The 18181-nt window shown below is 43.3% G+C and overlaps 1 protein-coding gene across 3 annotated transcripts in view; it reads left to right on the forward strand.

Annotated features, from left to right (window-relative positions):
• LOC142497953 (uncharacterized) overlaps window positions 1-18181 on the forward strand; it is a 153275-nt gene that overhangs the window by 108089 nt on the left and 27005 nt on the right. Inside the window, exons 7-8 of one of the 3 annotated variants that reach the window (XR_012802358.1) lie at window positions 9238-9328; window positions 14813-14922. The exons of 1 other annotated variant lie outside the window; for it this stretch is intronic. Coding sequence is in view for 1 of the 2 variants with exons in the window: in XM_075606424.1 (XP_075462539.1) it covers window positions 14813-15090 (278 nt within the window). In the remaining variant the exon portion in view is untranslated. Of the gene's footprint in view, window positions 1-9237; window positions 9329-14812; window positions 16498-18181 lie in introns of those variants that run through there. One more of the 3 variants, XM_075606424.1, reaches the window with a different exon arrangement.

Genomic DNA, 18181 nt, shown 5'->3' on the forward strand with positions numbered 1-18181 from the left:
TCCTGATCTCAGCAGCGCCTCCATTTGTAGCACATGTACCCCACCCTCTTGGAGATACGTGTTGCGACTACAGGTGTTGTGGTGTGGCATACCTGTGAAGGTTCAGGAGAGCTGAGTTGTCTGCGATGGGGTGGAGACTGGGACAGGCTTTTGATGTCATCTTCGGTTCGTTCTCTGGTGTTCAGCGCCTCTAGCTTCATTAGGCTCTAGGAATCCCAGAGGCAGCCCCATCTGAAGCACATATCCTACACCCAGGCCCACTGACTCAAATCCAGGCAGGTGTAAAAGTAACACAGGGTTCTTTATTTGTTGCAGTCACTGCAGATCTTTCCATACAGTAGAGGCAACGATTATTCTAACATTTGCTGTAAACTAGCTGGGTTACATTCTGGGTATGTGCTGGGTATGTTCTGGGCTAGTTTGAGGCACGTTTAAGGCATTTCTGCATTGACTAACGACCCATAGGATTAACACAGCAGGGATCCCTGGCAGTCTAATTCAGTTTGAATGGGACTGCCAGGGACCCCCGCTGTTAATCTGATAGGCCATTAATCAATGCAGAAATGCTGGGGCTAGTTTAAGGAAAGTTTTTAAGGCATGTATTCAGAATGTACCTGGGTGTACCTGGGTCTTTTGGGGAATTGCCACTGGTTTTTGTTAGAATTATCGCTGCCTCTACTGTACATACAGTGGTGCATAGGTCTCAGAGGATCCAGGCCTCTGGATGATGTGAGCTCTTGAGTCTGGAGCCTTAAGATCTTCCAGGCCAGTCAGCCATGAGGCCTGACTGGTCTCTCCCACTCCCAGCAGGGAGGAGAGGGTACTCTTTCCCACTCCTTAGGAAGGAGAGGAACAGACGCACTAAATTTGGCACTGCTTCTCTGAGGAACAAGAAGGGGAGGGCTCAAGGTCTGTAGCTATACCTGATAGGCTATACACAGGCCATGAGTCACCACCACACTTCTGTTACTTAGAGAGTTGCATGAGTGGGGTCAAAAGTCAACAGGATGACCTGTCACAGCCTAGACTGCTTTGGGCTTATGTGACAGGGGAGAAAGACAGGCAGAGTAGACTAACTATGTTAATATTAATATATATATATATATATATATATATATATATATATATATATATATATATATATATATATATATATATATATATACACAGAAGAAAAAGGAACCTCTAAAGTAGCACTCAGACAATAATTTGCAAAAATAAAAAGGGTACTTTAATTAAATCCAAAAGATAACAGAAATACAAACAACTGACTGATGAGCCTGCCTGTCTAAAAAATAAATTTGGTGGACACAGAAAATTAATCAAAAACACAGTATAATAAACCCAGAAAAAATAAAACTAGAAAATCAATGCCCTAAGAAAAACCTTGCTCACTGAGGGAAAGGATTGTTTCCCGCAGTGCAGCAGTACAGACCGGCCGGTCACAAAAGATGTTAATGGCTAATAGACATAGAGAATCAAAAGAAAGAAAAAAAAAAAAATTTCAGGCTGAGAAAATATACACAGAAAAAAGTATATGTGCTGTACTGATAGCAGTGAGGGTGTCAGATACACGGGGGTAAGCCTAATACAATTATATAATACTATAACAAGGAATATATGTCAAATAGTACATTTAGTGACCCAAATACACAAATATAAACAGATGGGAAAAACAAAGGGAGAGATGAATGAACAAAGATACTCAGCTCCTTGAGAATGAAACACTGCAGTCATCAATCAGCACAGCACAGTCCACAAATAAAGTCCAGAATATTGGACAATGTCGATAGTCCCAAATAAGACTGAAGGCAGGCAGGGTCAGCAACAGCAAAAATTAAAATTAGCCCACTAACGCGTTTCGCCCACAAAGGCTTCCTCACGAGTGGTACTAAGGCTATGTGACAGGAGCATTTAAATAGCTAGCAGATAGTCAAGAGATTCGCGCCAAAAAAACATATTGAACAGGTGTTTTAGATTCCCTATGTGATTAGGGCTAAACATGGAGTCTCTGTAAGGTCCACAGCCGTGTGTAATCCCGCGAGATTTGGATATTACACACCACACATGTGCATTGGCAGGTTAAAGATCAAGTCCGCCATCTTGGTTGTGGTTTTTGCCTATTTTGCCCTTAGTGACGACACACTCTTATTCAGATCGCATGAGAAGTTTCCCATGCTTCTCGCACATGCTCAGTAGGATTTGCGGGCTGCGGTCGCCATCTTTGAATAGGCAAATTGCCCTCAAATGGGTTCTGATCATAATCGATCAGTTTTTACAGAGAAAGTTCCTCACACATGGGCAAATAGTAGTAGAGATGCCCATAGACATATAATATTCCACAGCAGTCCATGGATTCTATTTGTAAAAGTAGAGATAGTATCTTTAATCACATTTTTGGTCCATTAAATCCCATCATGGTAATCACCCAATGAGACGGTTTTAGGTACATATGCAAGGCGAATTTCATCCTGGAGAATATCCCCTGTAGCCGAAGAATATTTTTTGTAGGTAAATTCCTATACATGGAAGGAGAGTAGTGCCATATTGAGACAGTGGTTTTGGCATTCCCAGCAGGAACAGGATATAACCAGCAAGAATATTAGATATAACTTGATCTATGATAATAGAGGAAAGAAGACAAGGATTAAAACAAATCTTCCAAAGCATCTCAAAACCCAATTCGACAAAATCAGTAACACTGCATATGGGAAACAATAAAGCAACAGATGAATAAAAAAAAAAAAAAAAAAAAAAAAAAATGAATAAAAATAAATCTGCATAATTAACTAAAAAGAGGTCTGTATAAAGGGAAAACTGTCAAAACTGTTAATAATTTACTGATAAAAAACAATCAAAACCTAATTCCCATAAACCTAAGACCCCCATAAAAAAAAAAAAAAAGAAAAAAAAAAAAATATAAAAGAAAATATTCAGATATAAATTGTTACTTCATTGTTTCCATGCAGACTCTGCAGTATCACCTATAATGGAAAAACAAAATAGTATTTAAACATACATTTAAAGCAGAAACATTTGATAATGAAGAGATGTCAGATTATATCATAGGAACATAGAAAAACCCAGATAGTCATTAAGACCACCAGGGATCATTGAACCTAGTGTGACAATCCACCTGCATTCGTGTTGTAGGAGTGTTTTCTCGAAATCTCCCCCCAGCGTATCCCCAGGGAGACACGCTCTATGGCAAATGCAGAAAGAAGTGAATTGTCCGCTTCATGTTCCTGCAAAAAATGTTTAGCCACCATGGTGATTTTTTTGAAAGATTCTAAGTCCCTCTTCGCATTTTTAATATTTCTACTATGCTCCATTATTCTAAAGCGTACTTCCCTTGTTGTCATACCAACATATATTTTGTTACAGGGACACATTAAGCAGTAGATAACTCCTTTTGATCTACAATTAAGAAATTGTTTGATGGTGAATTCATTAATGCCTTTACTATCCTTAAAAGTGGATGTTGGTTTTGTAAACTTACAGGCTGGACAGCCACCACATTTAAAAAAAACCTTTTTGTCAAAAGTAGACAAAAATGTTGTTGTACTGGGTATGGTGTAGTGGCTGTGGACCAATTTATCTCTTAAATTTGGTGCTCTTCTGCTAGTAAGTTCCACTTTTGGACCCAATTTGTGTTTTAGATCAGGGTCGATCATCAGAATAGACCAATGTTTTTGAAGGATTTCCCGCACTTTATTCCACTGTTGATTGTATGTGCCTATAAATCTTATTTTATTGGAATCCTGTTGTTTTAATTTGGGTTTCAAAAGGGATACCTGGCTCATACATTTGCTGCGTTCATATGTTAAACTTAGATAATATATATATATATATATATATATATATATATATATATATATATATATATATATATATATATATTGTTAAGTTATGGTGGGTAAAAGAAAGTGACAAAAACCCTCCACAGCAAAGCATATAGCAAATGAAAATATTCCTGTATGCTCATTTGCTCACTTTTTTTACTCACCATAACTTAACTAAGTATGGTAAACCCCATCCTCATTGCTTCATTGCATAGTCAGTTAACCAGCACCACACTGATGAGATCCATTAAGGTCGAAACGGCTGTCTGTGGGTGGGTCTTCTAGCTATGCATCTTAACCCTGGCTGTGCTTAAAGCTGTGACCATGCAGCAAGCTTAAGCCTATAGGGACCCATGTTAAAAATGGTTTTGAAGCAAAAGGTGACACTGTGGGCCCATTTGCATGTCATTTCCCAGAATCCCTTGCTGCAGTGGCAGTGCTGTGTGCTGGGAGATAATGGTGAAAGGCAGGGTTGCAAACCTGTCTAAGACATGCAAATGAGCATACAGGAATATTTCCTTTTGCTATATATATATATATATATATATATATATATATAAATAAAGCCCTGGTACCAGTGCAGACAGTTTTAGGGCTAATCTGGGATTTCCCCTGCAGTAAGCAGCTTCTTTGAGTAGCAGGAGAGGGGGGGAGGCTAAGGTCTGTGTAATGCCCAATCAGGGGCTCAGACTTTGGACTCTCTCCCGGGACACAAAAGGGGCTGCACAGCCAAATTTAGTGAGTGCTGGAAGTGTGGAGTCAGGGCTCTGACCACCTTCCATCCCCTCCCTTAGGGGAGTGGGACTACTACCTCCTACTCCACCAGGGAATAGGGGATGAGCAAGGATAGACTCTTGGGCTTCGAGCCTAAGGGTTGATTCCAAGGACCATCCAGAGGAGGGAAAATAAGTGTACCATTGTGATGGTGAGGGGGTAACCAGGCTCCCTAATAAAGGTTAAGCCCATTCAGTTACCTCTAATCCATGTTTTGGAGTTCGGGAGTGTCAGCTCTGGAGCCCAGTGATTGTACATGCATTCTGTAAAATTAGGCGACAATAAAGAATGTATGTGTTCTTACCTTTTCCAGATGTGCCAGCGCGCAGAGACTGCTGGGCTATGAGTTTCAAGGGGGGTTTTGCGGAGAAAGTGTTGTCAGAATGTGGATAGGGGTAGGTTGTCGGGGTCCAGAGTTGCTGGATACCCCAAAAATGTACCCGGGAATCAGGCACATATTGACACATTGTCCAGGCAAAATCTCCCCTTGAAAATGCTTGTTAAGGGGGGTACCTAGTTAATGCTCAGGCCACCCACACCCCAGAATAGGGGTTCTGCGGGTGCTCCAACCATAGATAAGTTTGTGTGGAGTTTTAAAAGGCTAAGTTTAGTTTATAGTGTGTGGGGAATATGGCTAGTAAGGAATAAAGTGCAGCTCCTTATTCTATTCCCCATAACCAGATGTCTTAGGAAAGTTAAAATATATATTTTATTAAACAGTGTGTTTAAAGTATATACAGTATATGCTTGTGCACGGTGTAATGAGCTGGGTTTTTCCGGACCGATATTCTGAGTGAGTCACTGGTCTACCAGCTTGGTGCCAGTGGGTCTACCCAGACATCGGACATGAAAGCCTCAGAGGATGCCAGAGGTGTTAAGAACATTTGGGCAGGAGGTTTGGGCTGAGTACCCATGTCCTGGGATGAATAGAAGTCCCCATTTGCCCTACCAGACTGTGAGAACCTAAACCAGAGGGTGGCTTCTGCATGCCAAGTGGCAGTGGTGGCAAGCTTGTGCATGCCCTTGGCTGATTCAGAAAATCCGCTTGCCCAGCTTCAGGAGACTGGCATCGCTCTGATTGGCTGGTAGGAATGTTCCCACACAGGGATTGGTTGTAGTATTTCATGAATGAACTCAGAAATAATCTGGTGATAGATTCTAAGCGCCAGAACCGGAGCGGCAAATTTGAATGTATCAAACGATGCTCTGAAAGAATAACAGCGAGCCGGCTTCAGAAATTTCAGGTCGAAATATTTTCTAAATCCCGCTTTTTGAGACCAAGTTCTCAAAAAGGAACATGTAGCAAATAAAAAGATCACTTGTGAGCACATTCACATGTCTTAGGCAGGTCTGCAACCCTGCCTTTCACCATTATCCCCAGCATGCAGTGCTCCCACTGCCGCATGGGTGTCATGGGAGAAAGGGTTCGGCCCGGTATTAAAGGGGTTACACCCCATTTGGGCACCCCCTGCTCTCACTTGGGAAGCAAGGGGTTAACTGGACTGCGGTCCAGTAAGGTGTTTCTAACCTGCTTCAGCAATCAAATGTATATTCCCCTGTAAATGTGTATTATTCCCATGCCTGTGTTTGCACCAACACATACACTGGGGTTGATGCGAGAGGGAAAGGGTTAATGTTAATTCAGTGTTTCTAGCCCTTTGTTCCATTTTCCGACCTTTTCAGGCTCCATTTTGCCGCCTCCCATAGGTCGCCATGGCAGCTCCATGCATTCCAATGGCGGATCTGGCGGTTTGGGCCCATTTCCATAGAAGACCAGCGGGTGGCGCCCGAGAGGAGGAGCGGCGGTTCCCCATTGTAAGTCAATGGAGCCATCCATTTCAATGGGGATTCCTCGACGCCGACCTCCAGGAACGGGTTGGCAACCATCCAAACCGCAAACCGCAGAAGCGGATACAATATCTTAAAAAGAGCTTTTATCACACTAGTTCAAGGTCAAGCACAGTTGGCGTGGGAAACTTAGGATCTAGGGCACCCAGAAATAAAATTATTTTTGCCCCTAGCCCCTAGGAGCCCCCACACACGACCACCACCGGGTCCGGGAATGAAGGACCCCCGTAAAAGGTCGCGCTCGTCAAGAGGGTCGCGGCATTGACTCTAATGGCGGAGCGGAGGTCCCATTGAATCCAGTGGCGGTGCTCGCCCATGCAGTTCCTATGGCGGCACCGGGCCATTCATTCCAACGGGGAAAAGCCGCGTGGCGTTAAAACGGCTAAGTCCGAAAGTGTAATATGTGTAAGCCCATATCTCTGGTTCTGTGAGGATCAGGGGGCTGGGACTTGGGTCGCATGTAGTCACTGTTCTGGCAGGACTGCATGGCCATTTCTAGCCCTCTCCGATCATCCAGACGGAATTTGGGCAAATGTAAAGAATTGTGGTTTTCCTATAGACTTCAATGGCGGAGTTGCTCCATTGAAAGCCTATGGCGGCAGAGCCCATTGACTTCAACGGCGGAGTTGCTCCATTGAAAGCCTATAGCGGCGGATCCCGTTGATTTCAATGGGAGAGTGAAAAGCAGAGATTTATTTTAGCTATGGCGGAGAATCCTGCATTAAAGTTAATAGGGGATTTTAACTGTTTTTTTGTATCTCCGGTTCTGGGGGTCATGGAAGTCCGAAACTTGGCCACTTTTGCAAAGGCCCTCCGGCATGAGGACCTGGCCAATTTCAGCCCACTCAGACCCACAGAACGGATTATTTTAATATGTGTATGTATTAAAGAATATATTGTAATTTGGGTCTGGTAGAAAAACCCAGAGCCCATATGGTATGTTAATGCTCAGGGGGGAGACAAGTTGTCTACCATAAACCCTCTGATCAAAGGCTGACCACTCTGATTGTGTACAATAGGGCAGAGAAACACAGGGCCTGAGTGGTCTGTAAGTGTCATAATTCACACTTGCAGACAGGGGAGTTCCTAACTACAAAGGAATCTGCTAGATAGCCAGGCGCCCCAAGGTTAAGGGATAGGGCTGAAACTACATATAAATGAAGGTAAGCCCTATACCCATTGTCTTTCGTGTCTGTTCGTGATGGCTTCATCTGAACCTGTATTACCACTACTTGATGTCTGATCGCTGGGTGAATGACTAATCCTGTATCCTGATTACTTCACCATCCCATTCCCCTAAGTAAGTGTCTATATTTTGCCTGTTATTTGTATATCTTGTGTGTTCACCTTCTTTAAGGAATAAACTCTATTTAATCAAATCTAAGTCATGTTCAATTCAACCCAGATATATTTTGGTGTGTATTATTATAACCTATCACTAGCTACCGTGACAATGGGATTCTGAGAAATTACATGCAAATGAGCACACAATGTGTCACCTTTTGTCTGAAAAACCATTGTTACATGGAGCCTATATAAGCTAATGCTCACTTTTAACACATCTTAAAAGCACAGCATGGGAATCAGATGCAAAGCCTGAGAAACCATTCACAGACACGTTTCAACCTTAATGGGTATCATCAGTCATCAGATTTCCCAGAATCCCTTGCTGCAGTGGAAGCACTGTATGCTGGGGATAATGATGAAAGTCAGGGTTGCAGACCTGCCTAAGACATGGGAATGTGCTCACAAATTATCTTTTTATTTGCTATATGCAATATGGTGGAGGTTTCTTGTTGCCTTTTTCACCCACCATAACTTAAAACGTGATGGTAAACCCTACAGTCTTGAAAATGCAAAGCCAGCAGTACAACCAACTTCATACTGATGATATCCATTAAGGTTGAAACATGTCTGTGAATATATATATATATATATATATATATATATATATATATATATATATATATATATATATGACCTGCCTAAGACATGCAGATGAGCATACAGTTGTATTTGCATATTTGCTTTCCTGTGGAGGGTTTTTGTCACTTTTTTTTACTCACCATAACTTAACTCAGTATTATGGTATAGCCTATCCCATAGCCTCTTTGCATACCCAGTTAAAATCAACCCCACACTGATGAGCCCCATCAAGGTCGAAACAGCTGTCTGTTGGTGGTTTTCTGGGTATGCACCTTAACCCTGGCTGTGCTCAAAGCTGTGACCATGCAGCAAGCTTAAGCCTATAGGGAACTATGTTAAAAATGGTTTTTGAGGCAAGAAGTGACACTATGTGCTCATTTGCATGTCATTTCCCAGAATCCCTTGATGCAGTGGAAGTGCTGTATGCTGGGTGATAATGGGGAAAGGCGGGGTTGCAGACCTGCCTAAGACATGCAGATGAGCATACAGTTGTATATATATATATATATACAGTGGTTGACAAATCACCAAAAAATCTACTCGCCACACAAAAAAATCTACTCGCCACCTAGTACCAAACGTGTGCTGCTTGGGCCAATATTTACTCGCCCGGGGGTTAAATCCACTCGCCCGGGGCGAGCAAATGTATAGGTTTGTCGAACACTGTATATATATATATATATATATATATATATATATATATATAATTGAAAATCTTGTTTGTGAGTGTCTGTAGACCATTTGATTGGTCCATCGGTCTGCCCGCCCTCCCACGGCCGGTGTGTCTCCCCACCCCGTGTGTCCCGCCACCCTCGGCTCTCATTGGCCGGTGTGCTCTAACCCATAGGACCCCGGCCACACTGCTGCTGCTTCCTGAGGTGACAAAATGCTCCATGGTGCTCTTGCTGCTACTGCTGGGGGAGGCTTAACTGAGACGTGTGAGTATTCCCCCCCCAGCTCCGTTTTGACCCCCCCAACTTCGTTTTGACCCCCACCCAGCTCCATTTTTGACCCCCCAGCTCCGTTTTTGACCCCCCAGCTCCGTTTTTGACACCCCAGCTCCGTTTTTGACCCCACCAAGCTCCGTTTTTGCCTCCCCCCTGACATACACAGTGCCACCCACATACAGTGGCACATACACACATACAGTGACACACACATGACAGACACACACAGACACACACACATGACAGACACACACACGACAAACACATGACAGACACACACACACAAGACAGACACACACGACAGACACACACGACAGACACACACATACACACAACACACACGACAGACACACACACACATACACGACAGACACACACACATGACAGACACACACATGACAGAGTCAGAAACACACACACATGACAGACACACACATGACAGACAGACACACACATGACAGACAGACACACACATGACAGACAGACACACACATGACAGAAAGACACACACATGACAGACAGACACACACATGACAGACGGACACACACACACATGATAGACATACATACACACACATACACAACACACACACACGCATGACACATACACACACACACATGACACACACACACATGACACACACACACACATGACAGACACACATACACACACGACACACATGACACACACACACACACATGACAGACACACACACACACACACACACACACACACGACAGACACACAAACACACGACAGACAAACACACACGACAGACACACACACACACACATGACAGACACCTACACAGACACAGTGACACCCCACCCTTCCCCCTCCCCCTCCTTGTCGCCCCTGCCTTCCCTCCCTCCACCGCTGCCTTTCCTCCCCCACCCCTGCCTTTCTCCCCCCACTGCCCATGCTTTCTCCCCCCCGTCCCCTGCCTTTCTCCCCCCCGCCCCTGCCTTTTTCACCCCCTGCCCCTGCCTTTCTCCCCCCTGCCCTTCTCCCCCCGCCTTTCTCCCCCCCCGCTGCCGCATGTCACCCACACGTCACACTCAACACACACCTACCGCCTCTCACCCACCAACCACACTCAACACACACCTGCCGCCTTTCACCCACCCGCCACACTCAACACACAACTGCCGCCTTTCACCCACCCGCCACACTCAACACACAACTGCCGCCTCTCACCCACCCGCCACACTCAACACACACCTGTCGCCTCTATGCACCGACATCACTGACCAGCTGCCGCACCCACTCACTACTCACCCAGCGCCTCCCGCCTCACACCCACCCACCACACTCACACCCCTACGCAAGGATATTACTGACCAGCCGCCACCTGCACTCACCAGATGCCCACCACCTCACACCCGCTCACACCCTAGCGGGACACACACCTCACATTTTTACATCACTTATGTCACTAAAATATACATTGTACTGTGGTGTGTTTACAATAAACAATTTTTAAACAACATCGTATTAGATTTTCTTCCATGTTTCTTTTCAACATCATTATACAACCTTTCCACCAAATAGTGATCCTATTGTTCCCCTATTTATAAATAATACTACCTATTACGGATTTATATCCCGAGCAACTCTGGGTATATCAGATAGCTAATATTATTTATTTATTTGTTTATTTATTTATTTATAAAATATTTTACCAGGAAGTAATACATTGAGAGTTACCTCTCGTTTCAAGTATGTCCTGGGCACAGAGTAAAACAAATCATACATGGTTACAAATACAGTTACATAAATGAACAATGAACAGGGTATACATTATATACATGACATTGCGAGCACAGTTAAAGAAAATATATATTATGGGCGTATGAAACAGTTACAGACCAGATTATAGTGTGAGACAGCCTTAGAAAGAACTTAAACTGGTGGTGGATGTGAGAGTCTCTGGTAGGTTGTTCCAGTTTTGGGGTGCACGGAAGGAGAAGGAGGAACGTCCGGATACTTTGTTGAGCCTTGGGACCATGAACAGTATTTTGGAGTCTGATCTCAGGTGATTAGTGCTGCAAGTGGTAGGGGTGAGGAGCTTGTTCAGATAGCTGGGTAGCTTGCCCATGAAGAATTTAAAGGCAAGACAGGAAAGGTGAACTTTGCGCCTAGACTCTAGTGATGACCAATCTAGTTCTTTGAGCATATCGCAGTGATGTGTGTTGTAGTTGCATTGGAGAACAAAACGACAAATTGAATTGTAGAGAGTGTCAAGTTTGCTAAGGTGGGTTTGAGGTGCCGAGCCATATACTATGTCTCCATAGTCAATAATTGGCATTAGCATCTGCTGTGTGATACGCTTTCTGACCAGGAGACTTAGGGAGGATTTGTTCCTGTAAAGTACCCCTAGTTTGGCATAGGTTTTGGTTGTCAGGGTATCAATGTGTCAAACCATAAGCCAAGGTATTTAAAACTAGTGTCAGGGGTTAGGGTGGTGTTAGTGTTGGTTCTAATCAGGAGCTCAGTCACTGGAAGCTTTAAAAATTTAGTCTTGGTCCCAAATACCATTGTTACAGTATTGTCAGTGTTTAAAAACAGTTTGTTTTGGGAAATCCAGTTTTCGAGTCTCAAAAAGTCAGACTGAAGTATGTGTTGAAGGTCAGAGAGGCTATGGCTGTGTGCATATAGGATTGTGTCGTCTGCATACATGTGTATTGAGGCTTCCTTACAAGCTGTGGGAAGATCGTTAATGAACACTGAGAAGAGTAGGGGCCCCAGAACAGAGCCTTGCGGGACACCACAGGTGATATCCATGGGGTTGGAGTTAGAGCTTGAGATGGACACATGTTGGGATTTTCCTGATAGGTAGGACTGAAACCAGTTTAAAGCATGCTTCCCTATTCCAGAGCTCTGGAGTTTGTTAAGCAGGATAGCATGATCAACTGTGTCAAAAGCCTTAGCAAAATCTAGGAATACTGCACCAGTGAGTTGACCCCGTTCCATTCCACACTGGATTTCATTGCAAACTTTAAGCAGGGTAGTTACGGTGGAGTGTTTGGGACGAACCCCAGATTGGAATTGGCTAGGAAATTTGTCTTGGTATAGAAATCGCTTAATTGGGAGTGGACACATTTTTCCATGACTTTGGATAGAATTGGGAGAAGTGAGATTGGCCTGTAGTTTGAGACTGTGTTTTTGTCTCCACTTTTGAAGATTGGGACAACTCTGGCAGTTTTCCAGGTCTTAGGGATATGGCCTGCAGACAGGATAGAGTTGACTATGGACGCAATTGGTTTGGCAATGGCTGGGGCACCAAGTCGTAGGATCCTAGATTGTAGTAAGTCAGTTCCACATTGGCTGCTTAGTTTTAGTTTGAGGAGCACTTGTATAATCTCCTCTTCAGATACTGGGCCAAATTGAAAATTGTGGGCAGTGTTGGGAGGGGGTGGGACTATAGGGGTACTCCCAGGATGAAATTCAGGTTTGTGGTTTGGGCTGCGTTTTGCTAATAAGTTAGTGGCACACCCCACAAAGTAATCATTGAATGCATTTGCAATGTCAGTGGGGTTTGTCAGAGTAATATCCCCCTTAGTGATATTACTTGGTTGTTGATGGTTAGGAGGCTGCAATATATTGTTGATAACCTTCCAGAAGTTAGCTGGGTTTGATGTATTTTGGTGGAGATTGTCAGAGTAATATTGTGCTTTTACCCGGCGTTGCCCAGGATGTAAATGTGCATAGAGGCGGCAGGTGTGTGTTGAGTGTGGTGGGTGGGTGAGAGACGGCAGGTGTGTGTTGAGTGCAGCGGGTGGGTGAGAGGCGGCAGCGGGGGGGAGAAAGGCAGGGGCAGGAGAGAGAAAGGTAGGCGCGGGGGGGAGAAAGGCAGGGGCGGGGGAGGGAAGGCAGGGGGGGATGGGGAAGGCAGCGGTGGGGAAAAGGAAGGCAGCGGTGGGGGGAGAGAAGGAAGGGGCGGCAAGGAGGGGGGAGGGGGTGTTATGGATTACAGGTAGCTTAGGACATATATAGCATAATTATTACAGGTTACAGGTACATATATAGTATAATTCTATGTCTTAGTAGAGCTTAGAGCATATTGTCAGAATGATAGCTTTTTCTTGTCTTAGAAATAAGGGTTGTTTTGCTAAGAAGTGGACAGGATATTGGTACACAGGTACATACGCATAAAAGCAGAAGGGGATCAAGTAAACACCCTGTGGTCACGCTGCGGTCAAACTGTAAATGTTGGTAGCACATGTCAGTAGCCATAGAATATTGTCACATATCACACGTCCGTCACGTACGCAGTAAACAAAAGACACAATACAAGTCAGGGTGACAGATTATTGATTAAGAACCGAAGTGGGAAACCACACTGAGACGAGACCTAGATGAGACTGGCGTGACCTATCATAATATCTTTGGGTTCGTGAGTATGACAGGCATACTAATTAAATAATAATCTCTGCATAGTTAGAAATGGATTGTTACTGTTAGCTGTTAGCTTACAAAGTTAGCTTGTTATCTTTGCAATTTGGCTTATGATATTTCTGGTTATTTTTGTTGTAATACAATAAACAACAAACCTTATCTTATACAAACTCTGAGTGATCTTTCTTTATAATAATCTCACAATACCCCTCTTAGGGTGTGAATCCGAGAGTCTATAAGTAAAATATCGTGATTTGTGTTTATGCTTAGTGCAGAATATAACTTATCACGAGGCATTACTTGGGAGAAGAAAGTTTGGCATCGAGCCCAGATTATTTGGTGCCCAACGTGGGCTCCATTTTAATATCCTGTGTATATATGTTCCCTATATATGTTGGTTTTGTTTCTTTGTTACAAATAAATTTATTACAATGTTATTATTTTTTGTTTTTTTTTGCGATGTCAGTGGACCCTCTTTTGGTCCTATCAATTAGACATTTTCCATCTACAACAGTGTACATATTTGTATACTGTAACTTTTGAGTGCAATTCATAGGGCTTATAGTGACCCCTGGTGATCACTTGTTCAAGTGTTCGTCTCCTATTGGGACCCTGGGACGGAGCACTTGGAGAGTAGGGTGGGCCAGTGCTCCACTCCACGTTTTGGAGATTTACCAGGTAGAATCCAGACCAGGACTTCTAGCTCTCCCCGGTCTCACAGAGCTGCAACTGCTAATTAAGCAGCTGTTAAAACCTGCCTGTGAGCAGAGTAAGGCAGACTAATTTGTTTTTCAGATAAGCCTGTACTAAGAGAGCTGTGTTTTTGTGTTTTTGTGCTCAGTGGAGCAAGGACTTTTGTTTTGATTTATTCGTGTTATCTGCTGTAACATCTTAATGGCAAAATAAACAGGCCAAAGCTTTATTTTTCACCTCTGTGTCAGAAGACTGTCTCCTCTACTGGAAGGCTGTGTGAAAGTGGTGATCCCTGGACGAAAGGTACATAGCAAAAGTGTACTTTTGTCAATATATATAACACTGCCTCAATTAATCAGCACTTTTCCTGGTGTGTATTACAGGACAAAGCATTAGCTATGAGACCCTGAATGGCTGCAGTACTGAAGAGATTTGTATGTCTGGGGATAGATCACAGAATAATCCTACTAAAAAGCTGGAGATGAACATCACGTGCCTGACTGTGAGGAGCAGCAACGCCAGCAGCGCAAACTGCGTCAGCAGCGTCAGAGCCCTCCAAATCCAACTACTATCAGTGCCTACCATTCTCATTTCTTCACTACTAACTGTCACCGTTTCGCTTTGGGCCCCTTACTTCCTGAATACAGTTGTGTTCGGATAATACTTTCCAGTAACCACTAATCAAGAGAATTGCAGTACTCTGGTACCACTAGTCAAAGAGGTAATCAGGACAAAAAACGGGACGTTACCTACTATAATATAGGAAAAGGCATTGTTTCCCCCTGGGTTAATGCCTTCTTCACTAAGATAATTGTATGCATAATGGCCATAGTTGAGCTCATTAGTAGTTTAAATTAGCACAGGGTTATCTTCATGCTATTTATAATTGGCATTATTCCCATCCAGACCTCGAAATAGGGCTTTTGCTGAAGAAGAAAGAGAGACAAAAATATATATACACATGCCCTATGTAACCTCTTCATTTGGAATGGCTATGGATATCTGCTGCTGCTAGTGCTGCTGCTGCTGCTGCTGCTGCATAGTACTTTCACCAGTTCCTCCATGGTATATACCCTGGTGTTTTATATCCCACCGCATACACCAATGGGTTCAATTAGAGTTTTGAAGTTTTAACTCTTTTCCACTCTAGTGGGTCCCCAGGCTCGTTCTTCTACTTAACAATGTGACAGGTGAAAGGTTGTAACATGTTTGAGTTTTATTTTTCCAGACAGTTATAACTGAAATAAGGCCATAACAATCAATACCAGTCTAACTCGTTTGAGGGGCTAAAGTTTACATTTCTAATTTAGTATACCATGGTAAGAAGGCAACTGCTGTTTTAGCTCAACTCAATAAAACTATTTAATTTAGCTACTCAGACCATAGCATTTTAATTCTGTTGCTTGCCTCCCTTTGCCAGCTGCTCATGCGTGATCGGTACTTTTCGGGCGTGCATTCGTGATCGGTAGCCGCTCCTGCCCATGCGTGGATGGCAATCATCAATCTATGTCACACCCAAACTTTGCCATTCTAGGCCCGGGCCTGTCGGACCTAATAGGAAATATGCCACTGGTGTTGGGTTTAGAGCTTGCCGTGATGGTGTGTGTTTAATTGTCAACTAGTAAAGTAACTGTTGTTTGGGGGTTAGTGACCCCTGCTCCCTAGGATTAAGCAGACTCCTCCCCACTGTTTAAGTAGCAGGTTATTTCATGCAACTGTGGCCGACTTGTCTATGAAACAATTTTCCCTTTTTTAGAAGTAACTGAGACTATTTACAGGTAGTGTTGGGACCTGCAGAGGGGACATGCCATGACGTGGCTGCAGGCTTATAACTCTTTGGCCAAAGAGTTTAAACAGATGACCCTTAAATATGAGAAGACAAACAGATAAGATTTATAATGTAACTAGCTGAGAAACCCGGCGTTGCCCGGGATGTGAAGTGTGAATAAGTATGTGTAAATGTTGTATGTGAAAGTTGTAATGTGATGCCAATGTTATGTAATATTAGTTAGAATTGTGTTTGTAAATCAACAGTAGTAGAAAGCACATGTATATGAGGGCAAATGTTTGAAGTGTATGTTAGTTGTTACGGTAGTTATTTTTGAAAATGTTATTGTTGGAAATGCTTCTTGAAAGATGTGAATGTCCATTGTTGAGAGGAGTGTATTTGATGTAATGTTAAAGTGTGTGTTGTAAAATAATGTAGTAATAAAAGATGACAGTAGTGTATTGAGTGTCTTTCATTTTTTTGTAATTTCTTATGGCAATATGTAGAGTTCATGGAAATTGAGGAAAGTCAATGTTCATTGTAATGCTTGTTTGTAAACGACATTTTTGGTAGTTCCAGTTGGAGCAAAGATGTACAATTGTTGGGGGGATCCAACTCTAGAGCACGCAACATATAACTGGCCGTGGGAGAAACATGGTGATTCTAAGTTGATACCAGTGCACTTTATAGATTGTCCTTGTGCTTTGTTAATGGTGATAGCAAAAGCTAGTTTGATGGGGAACTGTAGCCGTTTGAAAGTAAAAGGCATGTCTGTAGGAATGAGTGGAATGCGGGGGATGAAGACATCTTGGCCTTTGGCGTTGCCAGTTAAGATAGTAGCTTCAATTAGGTTGGGCATCAATGTTTTTATGCACAGTCTGGTTCCATTACAAAGGTTAGGTGTGTGTAGGTTGCGAAGTAGCATGATGGGTGCTCCAACTTTGAGGCGAAGATGATGTGGTGGCATCCCTGATGGTTCGAGGGAGTGTAGGAATTCAGGTGGATAGTTAACGGCTTCATCGCAATCCACAACTGTATCGATTGAGTTGTATTGAGTAATTGTGTTTGGAATAATGTCTTGAATTTGATGATTGATGTCATTGACAGAAGTATTTTTGGCAGCAAGGATGGCTCTTTCACAGAGCCACTGGTGGTTTGTGTAATTGTGTAAGAGATTTGGATAGACGTGATGTATGAGATCTTCAAGTGATGTCATCATGTGACAAAAATGTGTGGGAAAAGCAATTTCACCTGATGTTAAGTCAGTAGGTAAAGTGCCTTCACCTATTTGAAGAAGTGTGTGTGCAAAAAGTTGTTCATTTGAGTGGCCGAGAAGTTGGACTCGCATATTGGTTGTTAATGGAAAATGTTTGACATGTCGCCATAAAATAGAGGATTTAAGGCATGCATGAAGTTCGTCTGCTGGTGTGGATCGTGGTATGACTGGAAGTGTTTGTCTGAAATCACCAGCTAAAAGAATGACAGCACCACCCATTATTTGTTTATTGTTACGCAAGTCTTGCAAGGTTCTACTGTATTAAGGGCTTCAAGTGCTTTTTTATGCGCCATGGTACACTCATCCCAAACAATAAGTTTGCAAATTTGAAGAACACGGGCTTGGCCAGATGTCTTGGTAATATTACATGTTGGGTTTTCTTCATGAGCAATGTTTAGTGGTAATTTAAGAGCTGAGTGCACAGTACTTCCTCCATCCATAAGAGTGGCTGCAATGCCAGATGATGCAAGTGCAAGTGCAACATGATTGTGCATTCTTATTTCTGCAAGGAGTAAATTTATGAGAAATGTTTTGCCTGTTCCACCTTGATGTGTTGTCATACACTGTGTGAGGTAGCGGGATAGGGGGAGGAACATTGGTGGCATTGTGTGTGAGTGTAGGCCGCGGCCTCGTGGTCCGGTTGCGGTAGGGAGCTGTGTGAGGTGCAGGAGATGTGGCGTGCTGTGCGGTCCGCGGGAGCTACACTGT

This window comes from Ascaphus truei, chromosome 6 (genome assembly GCF_040206685.1).
Source record: "Ascaphus truei isolate aAscTru1 chromosome 6, aAscTru1.hap1, whole genome shotgun sequence".
In the NCBI taxonomy this organism is placed as follows: Eukaryota; Metazoa; Chordata; class Amphibia; order Anura; family Ascaphidae; genus Ascaphus; species Ascaphus truei.